The sequence below is a fragment of the Muscardinus avellanarius genome (genome assembly GCF_963383645.1).
Source record: "Muscardinus avellanarius genome assembly, chromosome: 7".
Taxonomy (NCBI): Eukaryota; Metazoa; Chordata; class Mammalia; order Rodentia; family Gliridae; genus Muscardinus; species Muscardinus avellanarius.
This window is the reverse complement of record NC_137793.1, coordinates 57,909,745-57,928,399: the sequence shown is the minus strand read 5'-3', so window position 1 is coordinate 57,928,399 and position 18,655 is coordinate 57,909,745. Positions and strand designations below refer to the sequence as shown.

Here is an 18,655-nt window from a genome sequence, read left to right as displayed (position 1 = left end):
CTGCAATCCTCCTGTCTCAGCCTCCTAAATTCTGGGATTACAGGCGTGGGCCACCATGCCTGGTTATGAAAGACCTCTGAATGATTTTTATTCTACCTAACATGTATAATGCTTAAGGGCACAGTACTGTGTGTGCAAAATCAGGGATAAACGCGGACACAGACGCTTCCAAAAGATACAGCAGCAGCTGAAGCTAAAGCTCTGCGTTCGGTTCTGCAGGAATTATCTTCAACTTGCCTTATGGGACACAAAGAATCTGATATTAAATTGCATCATAGACACTGAGTAAAATATACTGAGTAAAAATAAGTGACAGAAGAGCACGAAGGGAGATGGGAAACAGTCATTTGGAAAAAAAAATGGGGAACTTTCTCCTCTACGGTCAGCTGCTAAAATTTAGCCAAGGTTAGGAGTGACACATGCTCTGTAGAGAAGTGGCTCCAACCTCAAAAACTGGACATTAACACTGTGAGATGTTATGGCAGAGGGTGATCCTGTCACCCCTCGGTGACCTGCGCCCCGCCAACTGTCCTGCCCTTGGCTAGAGGTGAGCACCGAGTCTACCTAGACCAGCGGCGTGCTGATGGTGAAGGCCGGTGGCCGAGGTGTGAACCCCCACGCAGCCATGGGGGCTGGAACCTCTACAGCCACCACCTTCCTGCCTGGCGTCCTGTGGCCGCTCTGAGTTCTGGGGACATCTGTGTGAATCCTGTGGCCATCCTAAGTGCTCAAGGACATCTGGCCCATGTGTGTGAGTCCCTGCTGACTGCTGCCTGGGCCCAGCACTCCAGCACCCACTGCGCTCACCCACTGCACTTCGTTGCTTCTGGACTACTTGGAGTCTTTTCTTCTACTGCAACTCTGACAGCCAGTGGTTCAAATCTCACTCATTCAAAGTGGATGGATGCAGCTGGGCATCGAGGCACATACCCATAAAGCCCAACACTTGGGAGACTGAAACAGGAAGGTTACAGGGGGAAGCCAGGATCAGCAACTTAGTGAGACCCGGTTTCTAAATAAAAAATAAAAAGAGATTATAACACACATATAAACAAACAAATGCAGCACCTACTACGTCACTTCTCAACGAGCCCCAGGAAAGAGACACAGGGAGGCTGGGAACGCCCAGTTTAAGAAGAGAGCACACATTCACAGAGACAGTGTGGCCTGCAAAACATCAGGAAAATATAACCAAACACCTCCCAAACATTATGGGCTGCATTCTGGAGGACTCGGCCTCACTTGTAAGAAAAGCCTCTTTGTCTAACTCAAGAGTGGTGAATCGCAATGGATTAAGGGCCGAGTGCAGTGCTGTGGGGATGCCTTGGCAGGCGTGGAGGAGAGGATCTGAGAAAGAGATGCAGCGTAGGCATCCTTGAGGGCACGTAGCCTTCTTCATGTAAGTGTGGACCGACTTAGCATTAGTACTTGGGAGGCTGAGATAGAGAATCACCGGTTCAGAGCCAGCTCCAGCAACTCAGACACATCCTCAGCAACGTAGCAAGAGCCTGCCACAGAATGAAAAACAAAAAAGGCTGGGGATGCAGCTCGGAGGCAGAATGCCCTGGGTCCAACCCCTGGTAACACATGCACGACAATGATAATAATAATAATAATAATAATAATAATAATAATATCATCATTGCTGGGGTTTGTAGTGGACTGAGCAGGGCAGCTGGACATCATAGGAGGTCAGGGTAGGGCAGGAGAGGGGCACAGCAGCTGCTGGGGGCCCTGGAGGAAGCGCTGCTCAGTCCGCAGCCCTTGGCGCTCACCCAGCGCCTGCAGCTTGGCTTCCGAAAACAAGCCCTGGAGCTCAGTGAGGCTGACAGCGAGGCTTTATCTCTCTGTATTCCATCCACTTTTTTCTGAGAATCCACAAGATTCATCATACTGACCAGACAGCTCACTGCTCATGGGAAAGTCTCCAGTGTCAGCCCTCAAGGTAATCTTTTTAAGTTTGGTGAGGCTGACTCAGAGTCGGGATTCCGAAGCTGCTGGCACACAAGGCAGGAATGAAACTCCCTGCAAATGTCCTCCAGGGCCGCTGGCTGCCTGTTGGAGCTCGGCCACCCCATTCCTGGCACGTGGGGCCTTCGCCATCCTCAGTTTCTCTCTGCCTGAACCAGCTCCTTGCCCAGGCCTGGCTCCTGTTGGCTCCAGTATCCTAGAGCCTGGACCTGATCCCGTCCCTCCTGGGCTCTCCTGAGGCTCTTCCTCCAGGGACACAGGGAGTACCTAGGCACTGCCTCCCTCTTATCCCTGCTCCACGTGCAGCCCGTCCCCTGCCTGTGTCCTGTGTCACCTAGGTCTAGACCTGGGCGGCCCCCACTCCCTCTTTTGGCTGATATTGGTTTCCAAGGTCTGTAGAGTTGGAGAACTCAGCATCTGCCCAGGACAGCGCCCCAGCTCTCCAGAGACCACCCTACCCAAGGGCTTCCCGGGCCCTTGTCAGTAGTGACTGTGCTCTTTGCTGGAGACTGGACGATTCCAAACTCAGATTATAGTTCAGATGTCTCTCCCTGAGACCCATCTCAGCTGACTTCTAGACTGCGTCCTTAACTAATGGCAAACTGGAGCCCCGCCCACTGGTACCAGCTGTCAGCACAGGACTTCAACACTGCCTCCTCCCAAAGCTCCTTCACGCCACAGGAACGTGTGGGGCAAGGGCACCCTTCACTCTGGAGGAGCTCAGGGTCAATCAAGAAACAACCCTTTCCCAGCCAGGTGCAGCAGCGCAGGCCTGTTCTCCCAGTCCTTCAGAGGCTGAGACAGAAGGATCACAGGTTCAAGGACAGCCTCAGCAACTTAGTAGAAAGGCTGGAGGTATAACTCAGAAGTAAACTGCCCCTGAGTTCAGTCCCCAGTACCAAAGGAAGGAAGAAAGCCATCCCAGTCCTTCACAGACTGAGGGAGAGCTGGAACAGGTGGTGCCCCTGCTCGGCCTGGGTCACACTTGTTCTGAGGGCAAGTGAGTCCGGTGAGAGGCACTCTGGAAGCACCAAGGCCATCCTCACTGCGCCTGCAGAGGCTGGTGGCAGAGCAGGCTGAGCTCTCCGGCACCCGGCACCCGGCACTCGCCTGTCTCTGCAGCACCACACCACACTGTGATCAGCAACTCCACACAAGGCGCCTATTCAGCGTCTGCGCAGCCCCAGGCCTGACCACAGGAGGGACGTAGGGACGCACAGGCGAGCAAATAAAGCAACCAGTGAAGCTGGGCTGGGTTTGCGCACTGACCGAGGGGCAGCTCCTCACTCCCGGTACAGAACGGTGAACTGAAGACTTGTCAAGTGGACTCGCCGACCCAAAGAGAAGCCGCCAGCCGGCACCCCAATGCTCCCCGCACTCACCGGTAGGGCTCCATGGTGCGAAGGCCATAGAAGAGCGCCTCCTCCAGCAGGCCCAGGTTAATGCAGGCGTCCATGGCGCAGTCCAGCACCTTCAGCTGGTAGATGTTGATGTCGGGAAGACGCTCCGCATTCTTGCTTATAATCTTCTGGCACAGGGCCAGAACCTGCTCCCACTCTGTCATTAACGTTCGTTAAGGATTTGCTGTCTTCATCAAGAAAAAAACAAAAGTCAAATGAGATTCTCTGGAGGCTGAGGGGCTCCCAGCAGAGGAGGGAAGGGCGGGCGCATTATTCCACAGAGATGAGCCGCCGAAAACCCACTTGAGAGACAAAAACACGTAAGTGGCATCTAGCAGAGCAAATTCTGTTTACATCAACAAACCATCTTCCAGCCAAGCCTGTGCTTCAGAAGATTAAAAATTCCAAAGAGTCACTTTCTTCACCCGCCTACATGTATTCTCTTTAAACTGGGTTGTGAAGTAAATGGGGCTGCTTAATAAACTCAACTAAAAGATTTAGTTCCATTTAAAATGACTCTGTTCGCTTCATTTTGAAAGCCGATCTGCAATTAAAGAAGCTTTAGAGAGATTCCTTTAGCCAAAACAGAAGCACGTGTTCACTTCTGTGTCATCTGAGTCTTGGGCATTCAGGCCCCCAGAACACAAGCTACCACAGGCACAAGCAAGGGGGCAGCTTCAAGAAATTCATTTTCGCTGGAACATAGATTTATTTATAAAGCAAAAGCGACTCAAATGTAGTCTTAACCAAGCAAAGGCATTCTTATTTGGTGAAAGGAAGTATTAAGAATGTGGTTTAGAGCTGGGTGCAGTGGTGCGTGCCTATAATCTCAGTCCTTGGGAGGCTGAGACAGGAGGATCACAGGTTCAAGGCCATCCTCGGCAATTTATTTATTTTTGGTACTATTGATTTTTATAATTTTATTGGTGCACTATAGTCTCTCATGATAGTGACATACATACACACAGCACCTGGTGGGCTTCCTCCCAGATCCCTCCCCACTCCCCATTTCCTATACATGGTATTGGGATTGGCGTTGGTGTTCTCACATATGTACATTATGTCCAAAGAAGTGATTCCTTTGTTAGTTCTCCCCTCCCCACCCTCTCCTAGACCACCTCCATCCATCCACCGGAGATTTTCCTCCATTATCTAGGGTCCCTCTTGTATCCCGATTACCCCTGAGCTTCCCCATGAGAGAAACAAAAGGCCCCTTCACATTCACATTCTTTGACTGGCTGATCTCACTCAACATAATGTTCTCCAGGTCCATCCGTTTTCCTGAAAAGACATAATTTTGTTCTTCTCATTTGCTGATTAGAATTCTATCGTATGCCAGCCGGGCGGGCATGGTGGTGCATGTTTGTAATCCCAGCGCTTGGGAGGCTGAGACAGGAGGATCACATGGGTTCGAAGCCAGCCTCAGCTACTTAATGAGGCTCTCAGCAACTTAGTGAGACCCTGTTTCCAAATAAAATATAAAAAAGGCCTGGGAGTATAGCCTGGAGGTAGAAAGCCCCTGGGTTTCACCCCCAGTACCACCCCCCCAAAAAAGAATTCTATTGTATGCATATCCCATGATTTTGTACTCCATTTCATCTGTCGATGGACTCCTAGGTTGGTTCCATGATTTGGCTGTTGTGAATTGTGCTGCTATAAATACAGATCTGTATGTATTACTACAATATTCTGATTTCAAGCTCTTTGGAAAGATACCTAGAAATAGTATAGCTGAATCATATGGTGGATCCATTCCCAGTTTTCTAAGGAATCTCCATAGTGATCTCCATAGCCACTGTCCTTATTTGCAATGCCACCAACAGTGTAGAAGAGTTCCTAACTCCCCACATCCTCACCAGCATTTATTGCTGTTTTAATTCTTGATGACTGTCATTCTAATTGGGGTCAGATGAAATTACAGCTTAGTTTTGATTTGCATCTCCTTGATTGCTAATGATGTTGAACATTTTTTTTCATATACTTATTGGTCACTTGTATTTCTTTTTTTGTTGAATGGGTTACTTTTTTTTCTTAGTGTTGAGTCTCTTAAGTACTTTGTATATTCTACATATTAGTCCTTTATTAGAGGAGTAGCAGGAAAAGATCTTCTCCCATTCTGCAGACTGTCTTTAGACTCTTGATGGTTTCCTTTAATGAACAGAAACTTTTTAGTTTACTGCAGTCCCATTCATTAATTCTTGTTTTAAATTCCTGAGCTTGAGGGGGTCTTATTGAGGAAGTGTCTACTCGTGCCTATATTTTAGAGTGTTGGATATATGCCCTTCTCTAGTCATTTCAAAGTCACTGGTCTACATTTTTTATCCATTTTGAATTGACTTTGTTTGCAGAGTGAAAGGTAGGAATTTAATTCCATTTTTCTACAAATGGATAATCAGTATTGGTATTTCAAAAATACCATTTGTTGAAAAGGCTGTCTTTTTTCCGGTAAATGTTTTTGGCACCTTTGTGAAAATCAATTGGCTCTAAGTGTGTGAATTTGTTTCTGTATCTTCTATTCTGTTCTATTGGTTTATCTGTCTGTTTTTCTGCCAGTACCATGCTGCTTTTATTACTGTATCTTTGTGTATAATTTAAAGTCAGGTATTGTGATGCCTCCTGCATGGTTTTTATTGCTGAATATTGCTTTGGCTATTCTAGGTCTCTTGTTTTTTCATATAAAATTTGATGTTAATTTTTCCAGCTCTGTGAATGACATTGAATACTGATAGGGATTGCATTGAATCTGTACATCACTTTTGATAGAATGGCTATGTTGATAATATTTATTCTGACTATCCATTAACATGAGAGATCTTTCCATCTTCTAAGATTCTTATCAATTTCTTTCTTTAATGTTTTATAATTTTCATTGTACATGTCATTTGCCTCTTAGGTTAGATTTATTCCTAGGTATTTTATTGTTTAAGAGGTTATTGTGAATGGAATTGTTTTCTGAGTTTCTTTTTCAGTGGATTCAAGGTTGGCATATAGAAAAGCTACTGATTTTTTAACATTGATTTTGTATTCTGCTACTTTGCTGAATTTGTTAACAGCTCTAGAAGTCTTTTGGCTGAGTTTTTTTTTGGGGGTATTATATATATATATAGGATCATGTCATCTGCAAATAGAGATAATTTCAGTTTTTCTTTATTATTTGTATTCCTTGATTTCCTTGTCTTTCCTTTTGCTCTGGTTAGTCTTGAGTAATATATTGAAAAGGAGTGGTGATAGAGGAATCCTTGAACCACAAAACACAAAACACAAAACAAAAAACAAACCAAGGATTCCACTATCACCACTCCTTTTGGTACTGGGGGTGGAACCCAGGGGCTTTTCTATCTCTGGACTATACTTCCAGACCTATTTTATTATACTTTTCTGGAAACAGGGTCTCACTAAGTTGCCAAGAGCCTCACTAAGTAGCTGAGGCTGGCTTTGAACCTGTGGGATCCTCCTGTCTCAGCCTCCCAAGCGCTGGGATTACAAATGTGTGCCACCATGCCCAGCTGGAATCCTTGTTTTAAAGGAGAAGTCTCAAAGTTTTCCCCCATTTAATATGATGCTGGCTTTGGGTTTATTGTATATTGCCTTTATGATACTGAGATAAGTTCCTTCTGTTCCAATTTTCTGCCGTGATTTTTTTCTTTAACATGAATGGGTGTTGGATTTTGTAAAATGCTTTTTCAGCATCTATTGGGATGATCATGTGGTTTTTGTCCTTAGTTCTATTTATGTGATGTATAACATGTACTGATTTGCATATGTTGAACCAGCCTCGCATCCTTGGAATGAAACCAACTTGGTCATGGTGTATAATTCCCTTGATGTTTTTGAATGTAACTCTAGCATTTTCTTTAGAGGTTTTACATTTATGTTCATCAGGAATTCTAGTCTGTAGTTTTCTTCTGTTGAGGTATCTTTGTTTGGTTTTAGCATTAAGGTGATACTGGCCTCATAGAAAAAGTTTGGAAGAATTCCATATTTTACAGAATGATTTGTGAAGTTTTGTAGAATTCAAACGGGAATCTGTCTGGACCTGGACTCTTTTTTAATGGAAGGCTTTTTGTATTGTTATTTCTATGTCTTAGCTTGCTATTGATTGGTTTCAGTTTTTTATATCCTCTTGGTTCAAATTGGGTAGGTTGCATGTATTTAGAAATCTGTAAATTTCTTCTATGCTTTCCAGTTTATTGGAGTATAAGTTTTCAAAAATAGTTTCTAATGATCCTCTTATAGTTCACCACTGTCTGTGGTGATATCTCCTTTTTCATTTCCTATTTTAATCATTTGAGTTGATTATTTCTTTGGGTTAGGTTGGCTAAAGGTTTATCAATCTCAATTATCTTTTTAAAAAAGTGATGCCAGCAAGGCGTGGTGGCGCATGCTTGTAATCCCAGCGTTTGGGAGGCTGAGACAGGAGGATCGCACAAGTTCAAAGTCAGCCTCAGCTACTTAGTGAGGCTCTCGGCAACTAAGTGAGACCCTGTTTCCAAATAAAGTATAAAAAAGGTCTGGAAGTATAGCCCGGAGATAGAAAAGCTCCTGGGTTCCACCCCAGTACCACTAAAATGAATGAATGAATGAATAAATAAATAAATAAATAAATAAATAAATAAATAGACTAAGAACTAGGGCTGGGTATAGCTTGGAGGTAGAATGCCCCTGGGTTCCATCACAGTACTGAAAAAGAAAAAAAAAAAAAAGAAAAGAAGAAAAGTAAAAAAGTAATCTCAGCATTCTGGAGGCTGAGACAGGAGGATCACGGCTTGCAGACAGCCTCAGATACTTAGTGAGGCCCTTTGAAACTAAGTGAGACACTGTTTCAAAATAAAGAATAAAAAATAGGGCTGGGGTAGTTGCTCCATTAAAAGTATATATTGGAGGCAGAACACTCCTGGGTTTAATCTCCATTCCCCCTATTCCCCCTTAGACAGACAGACAGACGACACACACACACACACACACACACACACACACACACACACACACACACCATGGTTTATGCATATGGACTGAGAGCAAGGGGAAATACTACTTTAAAAAGGACAAAACGATCCACTGTCCACTTCTCAGCAACACTGGCTTTCTAATAAACCACGAGTCAAGAGCTTAATCTCACAGGACCTCAGTGTACCCACTTTTTCTTTCTTTTTTTCTTTTTAAGAGCTGAAGTCTCACTGTATTGTCCAGGCTGGCCTTAAACTCCTGGGCTCAAGTGATCCTCCTGCCTCAGCCTCCTGAGAAGCTGGACTTTGGCACATGCCAGCATGCACGGCTGCTAGCCTTGCCACACTGACGATCCCTGTCCTCTTCCACTGACTGAGAGACGGCGCCCATGTCACACTAAGCGTGCCTTACATCCCCAGACGGATTACCTGGGGCCAGCTCAGGACCTGGGCCTCACACGTCTTTGCTAAGCTACTGTGTTTGGCCAGGTGGAGGCTGAGGAGGACTCTGAGATGGCACTGGCCCTTCCCTCACCCGTACTCCACCTTCAACCAAGGGAACTGCCTTTCTTTCTTTCTTTCTTTCTTTCTTTCTTTCTTTCTTTCTTTCTTTCTCTCTCTCTCTCTCTCTCTCTCTCTCTCTCTCTCTCTCTCTCTCTTTCTTTCCTTCTTTCTGTTTTAAATTTCTTTTGCGGTACTTGGTATTAACCCAGGGGCATGCTACCTCTGAGTTACACACTCGGCCCTCTTCAGCTTTTCTTTGGAAACAGGGTCTCCCTAAGTTGTTCGGACTGGCCGTGAACCAGTGATCCTCCTGGTTATCAGTTTTCATGTGTTGGAATTACAGTTGAGGAAAAATGTTTGAAGATTTCAGATACAGCAGAAATGTCACAGCCTTTGATCAGAGATAAGGATGGATTCAAATCTAAGCTGGTCCTGCCACTCGGCAGTTGTGAGGTTCCGAGAGAGTCGAAGTGCTTTGAGAGAGGCCAGAAATAGAAATGCCCAGTGTCCCTGTAAGAATTCCATGAAATACTGCGCATGAAATGGCAAAGCTGTTCACGCGCTGCATCATAAGCCAGGCAGCGCTCTGCGTGTGCAGGACACCGTGGGACGCGCGTAGTGGCTTGACAGAGGACACGTTCCACGGATCCCACTGCCGCCCTCCTTCCTTTCCATCATGGCCTGGCGCATGTGTGTGTGTGTGTGTGTGTGTGTGTGTGTGTGTGTGTGTGTGGTACTGGGGATTGAACCCAGAGGCATTCTACCTCTGAGGAACACCCCAGCCTTCTTTAAACTTCTTTTTTAAAATTTGAAATAGGATATTGTTAAGTGGCTAAGGGTCTTGCTAAGTGGCTGAGGCTGGCCTCCAGCCTGTGATCCTCCTATATCAGCCTCCAAAATACTGGGATTATAGTTTGTGCCACTGCCCCCGACTAGCACCTGCCTTTAATAAAGAAATGGGGCCTAACTCCACTGCGTGGGGCAAGCCTGTTCTGCAGTGTGGCCCCTGCCCGTGAACATGGATCTCTTTCTCCCTGGGTTTCAAACCCCTTCTAGGCTCCGGCTTCATGCCTCAAAACTTACTTCAAGCCCCATGTGGTGGCGCACGCTTGTGATCCCCGCGCTTGGGAGGCTGAGACAGGAGGATGGCGCAGGTTCGAAGCCAGCCTCAGCTACTGAGTGAGGCTCTCAGAAACTTAGCGAGATCCTGTTTCCAAATAAAGTATAAAACAGGTCTGGGAGTATAGCCTGGAGGTAGAAAGCCTCTGGGTTTCATCCCCAGTACCACACACACACACAAATGCCAAATATGATCAGACCCTCATCTCATTTTACCCTACTTCTTTTTTCTCTTTCTCTCTCTCTTTCTTTCTTTCTTCTTCTTTTTCTTTCTTTCTTTCTGTTTTTTTTTGGCGGTACTAGGGTTTCTGGAAGCCCTTCTACTTCTGGGCTACACTCCCAGTCCTATTTTTATATTTTTATTTGGAAACAGGCTCTCTTAAGCCAGCACGACTGGCTTCGAACCAGCACGATCCTCGTTTCTACTGCCTCCCAAGTGCGGGGATTACAAGCATGCGCCACCACGCCCGGCAGTCATTATACACTATTTCTAAAACTATAGCCTACTACAGTACTGGGGATGGAACTCAGGGGTATTCTACCTCCAAGCTACAACACAACCCTAATTTTTTAAATTATTATTTATTTTGAGACAAGGTCTCACTGAGTTGCAAAGGGCCTTGCTAAGTAGCTGAGGCTGTCCGTAAACTGCGATCCTCCTGTCTCAGTCTCTCTTATGCTGGGATTACAAGTGTGTGCCACCATATCCAGCTTAATTAATTCCATCTTTTGAAGATGAGACAGATGAGACAACATTCAAATTTTCAGAAACTATAAAGCTCTTGATTCTACTGTCCCACCGTTGCTATGCTATCTTTCCCATACGCACACCTTTGCATAGCTCATGAGCCTGTCCTCTGTATCTTCAATGGAGGTACCAATCAGAGGTGAAAGAGGATGGATGTGGGAGCAGAGCACCCCAGATCAACAGGGATCCGAGGAGCCCTGTTCTTGCAGGATGCCTGTTCCACCATTCGTGAGATGCCTGGCCCTGCCGGTGTCTGACATAAATTTCTAGACGACTTGTTTTCTAATCCCTTTGTGAAATTTAGGTACAAACTCTACCAAAGATATCCACAGCATTGTGGACAGGCTTGCTCTCAGTGAAGCCATATGGTATCCTGGCAATCATAGCTTTCTTTTCTATCCCTTAGTAGCTAATTCTAGATTATTCAGTAATTCTGTGAACAAACTCACTGAGATAGAGACTTGTGAAATTACCTACTTCACCTTTAAAGGTAGGAACATCCACCCAGCCGGCTTCCCTGTCATCTACAGTTCTCTGCAAGCCCTGTTTGTAGATTGGAAGCAGATTCCTCCTACACACCCAAGCCTTTTATTCTTGATTTTTAAACAGGGTCTCTCTAAGTTGCTGAGACTCACTTTGTTGCTGAGGCTGGCCTCAAACCTGTGATGCTCCTGTCTCCGCCTCCTAAATCCTGGGATTACAGGTGTGCACCACCACACCTGGCCATTCACATTAATCTTATCGCAGATCTTACGCAGCCATAACTCAAATGGCTGACTGGGGTCAGGGGCAGTTGTAGCCGTGGGACAGAATAAAGCTCATGAAGTCACATGTGCCGCCAGCCTCATTCACACCACCCTTCCAACAAACAGGAGGTAATCCCGACAGTAGCCCAGTCTACAGGTGAAAGGATACTCCAATGGGCCTTCAGTTCTTCGATTTTTTTCAGAGACTCTTGAACTTCCTTCCACACTTTCTCGTCGCCAGTTAGCATGTCAGCATCCTGCTCAGGCAGAAATGAGAGACAGGAAAGGAAGAAAACCAGTTAAAACATGGGCAAACGATCAGCCCAAACGCGCAGGCATTTCTCTATGGAAGATGTGCAAATGGCCTACTCACACAGGAAAAGGTACTCAACCTCGTTAGTCACCAGGAAATATGATCAAAACCACAGTGAGATACTACTTCATACCTACTAGCATCACTGTAATAAAAAGGTAATAGAGAGGGCCAGGAAGGAGGCGGAAAAATAAATGTGCATACACTGCTGTTGTTACGAAAGATGGCAGGTCCACAAACACCAGGCTTTTCAGTTCCCCAACACAAGCCAGCTGTGGTGGTGCACACCTATAATCCCAGCGCTTGGGAGGCTGAGACAGGAGGATGGTAGGTTTGCAGCCAGCTGCAGCAACCTCATGAGGCCCTCCACAGCTTAGTGAGACCCTGCTTCAAAATAAAAAATAAGATAAAATAAAAAGTAGGGCTTGAGGTATAACTCAGAGGCAGAATGTCTCTGGGTTCAATCCCTGGTAACACACACACACACACACACACACACACACACACACACACACGACTCCATATTACTATTAAAGTCACCATATTTACAATTCTAGTCCTAGATATTTAACCAAGAGAAATTAAGACATATATGAGAATATATGAAATGAAAAATGTTTTCTCTTTGTTAGCTATCTAGGTAGATGAAAACATATGTCTAACAAAACTTATACACAAAATATTCATAGTGGCATTGTTCATAATAGTCAAAGATTGAGAACAAGTCAGATACATATCAATTGATGAATGGATGGAAGGAAATATCCATATGGTGGAATATTATTCAAAAATAAACTAAATGAAGGAGCAGTTATGAGAATCAGGGGAATGGCCGCTAATGTAAGCATTCTACCTCCGAGGTACACTCTAGCCCTATTTTTTTGTGTGTGGGTCTGGGGATGGAACCCAGTGGCATTTGACCTCTAAGCTATACCCCCTGCCCTATTTTGTACTTTATTTTATTCATTTGCTTATTTATTTATTATTTATTATATATTTATATTATTACATTATATTATAATATTATATATTATAATTATATAATTTATTTATTATATATTTATTATTATTTATTTATTATTATTTGCTCCTGCCTCTTCCAAATACCTAACAAAGAGCATTGAATGTTACCAAATGCTCAGCTGCAAGTCAGTAGAATTTATCTGGAAGAAGAAAAGATATATTTTGTGATTATCTGGATACTCCTGTGTGTATCTCAATTATCCCTCACCAAATGCTTGTAGGGCTTCAATACCTACAATTTAAATGTGAAGTACAATAGTCCAAAAGCTTAAGGAGCTGGTCCTTCTTGACAAGGCTCACCTACCCATCAGCTTGCCCCAAACTGCAAGAGACAGGATTCAAGGCCAGGTCGGGCTCGCACTAAGCCCACGTTCTTTCTACTAGGCTATCTTCATGCAAGTTGAATTAGTTTTTCTCCTGGGTTTTCCTGAAAGGTGAAACTTATAACTGTGAGTTAATAAAGTCAAAATATCTTTAACCAGGAATTCTAAGATCTCGGTACTGGCACTTGAAAAAGGACAGGAAACACCCACGACCTAGAGTCCACAGCAAATCTCACATTTGTTCACCAGGCAAAGCCAACTGCATGTGGAATTATACGCACGACAAAACCTGCACCACTGCACATAATCCGATTAGCTCTTTGGTGGGGTTAACCCTAAGCCTTTATTTACTTAACAGAAGAGCAGGCAAGCTTTGAAACCGCTTGCAAATACATTCTGAAACAATGGCGACTAGACGACTTTGTATGGAGCTAGACCAGCTACACTCAGGCACAGCGGCCAGCTAGCCCTACTGACTACAGTAGCTCCTTAGAGCAGAAGAGGGAGTTATTTGCCCCCAAAGCTCATATGCTAAGTGGAATGTGGCTGGAGGTGCCCCATGGGCGTGGCCAAGAACAGGGCCTTCCAGGTCCCCACCTTGCCTCACTGCCTGGCCCTCCCCACCCTGTGGCTCCCCACAACCACGCCCACAGAGGGGTCTGCTTCCCTGTTACCCAGGAGAACATTCCACTTATAAGTGTATAAATTGGACGCACACATATAAATAGAAAAACTGCCTAGGGAGCATAATTTAAATCTTCTATTTTTCTATTTGCAAATATAAGAAAGAACAAATTAATATGTTTTTTACACAGCCCCTGAGTTATGAAATTAGTAAACGCATGTCCTTGTTTCCAATATTTCTCCTCCAGAAACATCAAAGACGCTTGCTATCCTTCAGGTCAAAGTTACTTAGGAAAAAATCCTCTTTGAATTTCAACGCGATTAATGTAAAAGGGGCTTGAACATTCGAGTCCATTTGTCTTCAGAAGGCAGAAAACATTCCTTTTATACTTATATATTTTTCAGACATCAAATGTACTATCGTGGGGCACAGCTCGGTGGTACAGCCTTGCCTAGCATGCATAAAACCCTGGGTGCCTATCCCAGCACCACAAGAACAAAAAACCCTGCTATTAAGTTTTCTATGAATAATAAAGACACTCCAGAATATAAGCCAAAGGGTTTCTAGAAGGCTCCCTGTCCTATGAAAAGATCAAGAGAATTCAGAACATGCTGGGTCTGACATGGACAGCACCTCTGCCCGGACACTAACTGTCCCTGGGAAGCCTGCCGTGTCTAGGCCCTCGGCCTCCTCGCCTGCAAGATGGCCACGATCTGGATGACCAGGGACATGCCCTCCACCTGACCTTCCTAGAGATTCAGGGGCTACGGAGCCACGCCAGCTCCACGTCTGCTCTCTCGCTCTTCTGTACACTTTTGTTGGTGCATTGTAACTATACAGCGCACTGAGGTACAAGGTGCCCGAGACATGCACGCACGTGGTGCTCGGTATTTTCCTCAGATCCCACCAGCCCCCACCCCTGGCTCCCTCTGCTTGTGAGATGGGTAGTGACACCTTCGCATCTGGACATAGAATTATTTGAACTCTTTCCTTCCTCTGTCTCCCTCCCCCCATCGCCCTCCCCCAGTTCCCTCCACTCTCCTACTGGTCCCCTCCGCATTTATCTGAAGTTCCTTGGTCTCCTATTTTCTCTCTACGTTTCACATAAGAGAGAAAACATAGGCCCCTCGGCTTCCTGAGGCCGGCTGGCCTCAATCAGCACCATATTCTCTAGTTCATCCATTTTCCTGCAAATGACATAGTTTTGTTGTTGGTCTTGCTATTCTTTATAGCTGAGTAGCACTGAATGCCTACAACAAACAAACAAAAATAAAGATTCCAAAGAAACAATCTAATGATGCATCTCAAAGCCCTGGAAAATCAGAAACAAGTACTGGCCCATGCCTATAATCCCATTATTTGGGAGGCTGAGAAAGGAGGATTGCAGGTTTGAGGACAGCCTCAGCAATGTAGTAAGACTCTCAGCAACCTAGCAAGACCCTGTTTCAAAAAATAAAATAAAAAAAGGACTACTACCATTTCTGGTAGTAGTCTGGTAACATAGCTTGGAGGTAGACTGCTCCTGAGTTCAATTCCCAGTACCATACACATACATGCACATGTGCACAGACACACACTTATACCCCCCAAATAAATAAAACCATAGGAACAAACTAACCCTGAAGCCAGTAGAAGGCAGAAAATAATTAAAATCAGAGCAGGAATTAATGAAATAAAGAACAAAAAAACACAAAGGATCAATAAAATGTGGCTATTTTGAGAAGCAAAACCAGACTGACAAATCCTTAGCCAACCAAATCAATGGAAAGAAAAAATTGATCCAAATTACTAAAATGAGAGATGAAAAAGGAGACATCACCACGATAGTGTAGAAATCCAGAGGACCACCAGGAACTACTCTGCTGACCGCTCTCTTGCACAGCTCCAGAGAAGTCCAGAAACAACCAGACTGCATGTCAAAAGAAACTCTGAAACTGTTCCTAGCAGGTGGAGCTGTGCCAGCCACTCTCCCGTAAGGTGGAACCACCTTAACTTCTCCCTTTTTTCTCTAAGCACTCACATTCGGGACTGCCTTTTATTTTATTTTTTTTTTAATGCAGTACTGGAGATGAAACCCAGGGGCATTATACCTCTGAGTTACACCCATAGCCCTATTTTTTGTTATTTATTTTTCAAACAGAGTCTCACTGAGTTGCAGAGGGCCTCACTAAGTAGCTGAGGCTGTCTGTGAATTGCGATCCTCCTGTCTCGGCCTCCCAAATGCTGAGATTACAAGCGTGCGCCATGGTACCCCACTGGGACCGCCATTTCTTCTCTTCCTTGGGTCACCACTCCTTTGACTCTCCTCCCCCTCATCCCTTTAGGACCCAGCCCACAGTGCTGGAGGCCATCAAGAAAGCTATCCCTCTGCCCTCAGGCTCAGCCTGGCCCTCTGGAGCACCACGGCCATTCTTGCCTGTCATTAACTGTCTACTGGACTGTCTCCCCAAGAGACCCTGACTAAGCACACCTGTGTCCCAGGGCCCTCACGGCAAGCCACGCAGGGAATGTTCGGTGAGAGAGCAGAGGAGCACAGGGAGACGAGAGCCCTTCTGTAATCTCTGGGTAACAGTATTACAGGAATATAGTTCCTCCGTTCCACAATGACGAGAATCCCAACTAAGGAAACTGAAGGCTGTCCTTTTCTTTTTTTTTTAATTTTTTATTGGTGCATTATATTTATACATCATATTGGGGTAAAAAAACTTGTGTGAACATACATGTACCCATCACTGATTTAACCCCTACCCAATTCCCACCCCATCTCTCCTTCCCTTGCTTGGTTTAGTGGTTGACTTTGATATGTTTAAGTACATTGTGTGCTTTAGAGAATTTCCTTCTTCCCCCCTCCCATCCCTTCATTTAGGTTGTCTTGTTTGCTCCTCTATAGGATTTCCTTTTTCATCTAGAGTTCCTCCTATGACCCGTTTCTCCCCAACTCTCACATATTAGGGAAAGCATCTGATTTCTTATTTTTTGTGACTGACTAATCTCACTTAGCATAATGTCCTCCAGTTCCATCCATTTCCCTGGAAATGACGTAATTGAGTTTTTTTTTATGGCTGAGTAAAATTCCATTGTGTACATATCCCACAGTTTTGCAATCCATTCATCTGTTGATGGACATCTTGGCTGGTTCCATAGTTTGGCTATGGTGAATTGTGCAGCTATGAACATAGATACACATGCATTAGTTTGGTAGTTTGGTTTCCTATCATTTGGGTAGATACCCAACAGTGGTATTGCTGGATCAAATGGTAGATTTATTCCCATTCTTCTGAGGATTCTCCATACTGTTTTCCAAAGTGGTTGCACTAATTTGCAGTCCCACCAGCGATGTCTTAGAGTTCCCACTTCTCCACATCCTCGCCAGCATCTGTTGTTGTTTGTGTTTTGAATGATGGCCATTCTAGTTGGAGTTAGGTGAAATCTCAGGGTAGTTTTGATTTGCATCTCTCTGATTGTGAAGGCTTTCCTTTTCATATCATACTTCTACCCTGACTCATTTATAATATGACAACATCATGATTACATTGGAGGAGAGATGTGTTCCTATTGCAGCTGTGGTACCTGCCAGATGCCGACACTGTTGGCGGGTTAGAAACTAAATGTGACCCCTCCCCAAGCACAGGAAACCCCACATTGGCTCAGAATCCATGCTCACTGCCAGCAAGATCAAGGGCTATTTGAGGAGTGGGCTCAGTCAACTCCCCTGGCTTCTATCTCACCCAAGTCTCTTGTGGCTCTCTTGACCCCGAGGCACCTGGCCCCACCTATTCTCACTGGATCAGCCAGTGGCTCAACAGTCTCTCATACTTAGCTGCTCAATCAATATCCCAGGCTAATTTCTTTATGTAAACATAAAGTATGAGATAACCTCATCACACATACAAAGGCATCGATCAACACAATTCCATTCAATTGGCCAAATGTTTCCATTGGGTTTCAGAGTAGAAAGCACACTGCCAGGTGCCAGTGGTTACTGGGAGTATGAGGGTCTAGTTTCTCCCAGAGGGCAAGGCAGGATCCAGCAAGGCTGGCGAGCACTTCCTTGGGAAAGCGGACACTGGCCGTATCAGGTTCAGCATCAGATGCACCCATCCAGAGCCACCTCACATCTGGAACACCGGAACAGACTGTGTCCACGTGGCCGACAAGCACTCAACATCGAAAGGCTTGTACAGGGCAGACTGCAGATGGTTCTCATTAAAAAGGAAAAGAAGAAAGGCCATCTGCCCTTCCGTACTTCCTGATACCTGATCCTCACTCACACTCTAATTAGACTGGATTGGAGAGAGAAGAAATAGGATGATAAGTGAAATTGATGAGCATTTATAAACTTTCCCAGTAACTCAATGACTCTAGTATCTCAGAAGGAGGAAAGGAGTTTTGCTTTTTAAAAATAGAATGAGGTTCAAGTCTGGTGTCTGTCTGTGTGCAGGAGAGATTAGGAAGCCCTGGAATTCAACATCATGGGGGGCAGCGAGTTCAGTCTGCAGTCTCTGCGGTATTCTGGCTCATGGGTCATGCAGGGTGCCTGATAGGTTAGTACACGGCATCAGTCAAAACCCTCATGATTAACAGGAAGCACTTTCGTTGGAACTCATTTCCATTTCCTTTGGCAGAAACAACTGAAAGCAGTTCAGATTTAACTTGAGGGAAAAACATTTCTTTCTTAAAGTGGAAAAAACAGTGACTAAAAATAGAAAATTCAGTATTGTACCAGTCAACATACATGCTGGGCATCACGGGCTGGAGAAGAGGGGAAAGGCGGGACACGCACAGCCTGAGGTGCGAACCAACTGCTGCACGTTCTACTGAACAGATAACGAGCAATCAATAGTAACTAAGAGAACTCGGTGCGAGGAAGGCGCGGTGCGAGGAAGGCGGGCTTGGAGTCACACGGCGGTTGAGCCCGGCTCACTGCTCATGACCCT

The 18,655-nt window shown here is 45.0% G+C and overlaps 1 protein-coding gene across 1 annotated transcript in view; it reads right to left on the bottom strand.

The window, feature by feature from the left end:
- The window catches only part of SMYD3 (SET and MYND domain containing 3), a gene marked incomplete at both ends in the record, with an annotated part of 658,176 nt that overhangs the window by 79,172 nt on the left and 560,349 nt on the right, over window positions 1-18,655 (bottom strand). Inside the window, 2 exons of the mRNA XM_080699053.1 lie at window positions 3,354-3,528; window positions 11,604-11,691. Coding sequence (XP_080555179.1) covers window positions 3,354-3,528; window positions 11,604-11,691 — 263 coding nt within the window. The remainder of the gene's footprint in view (window positions 1-3,353; window positions 3,529-11,603; window positions 11,692-18,655) is intronic.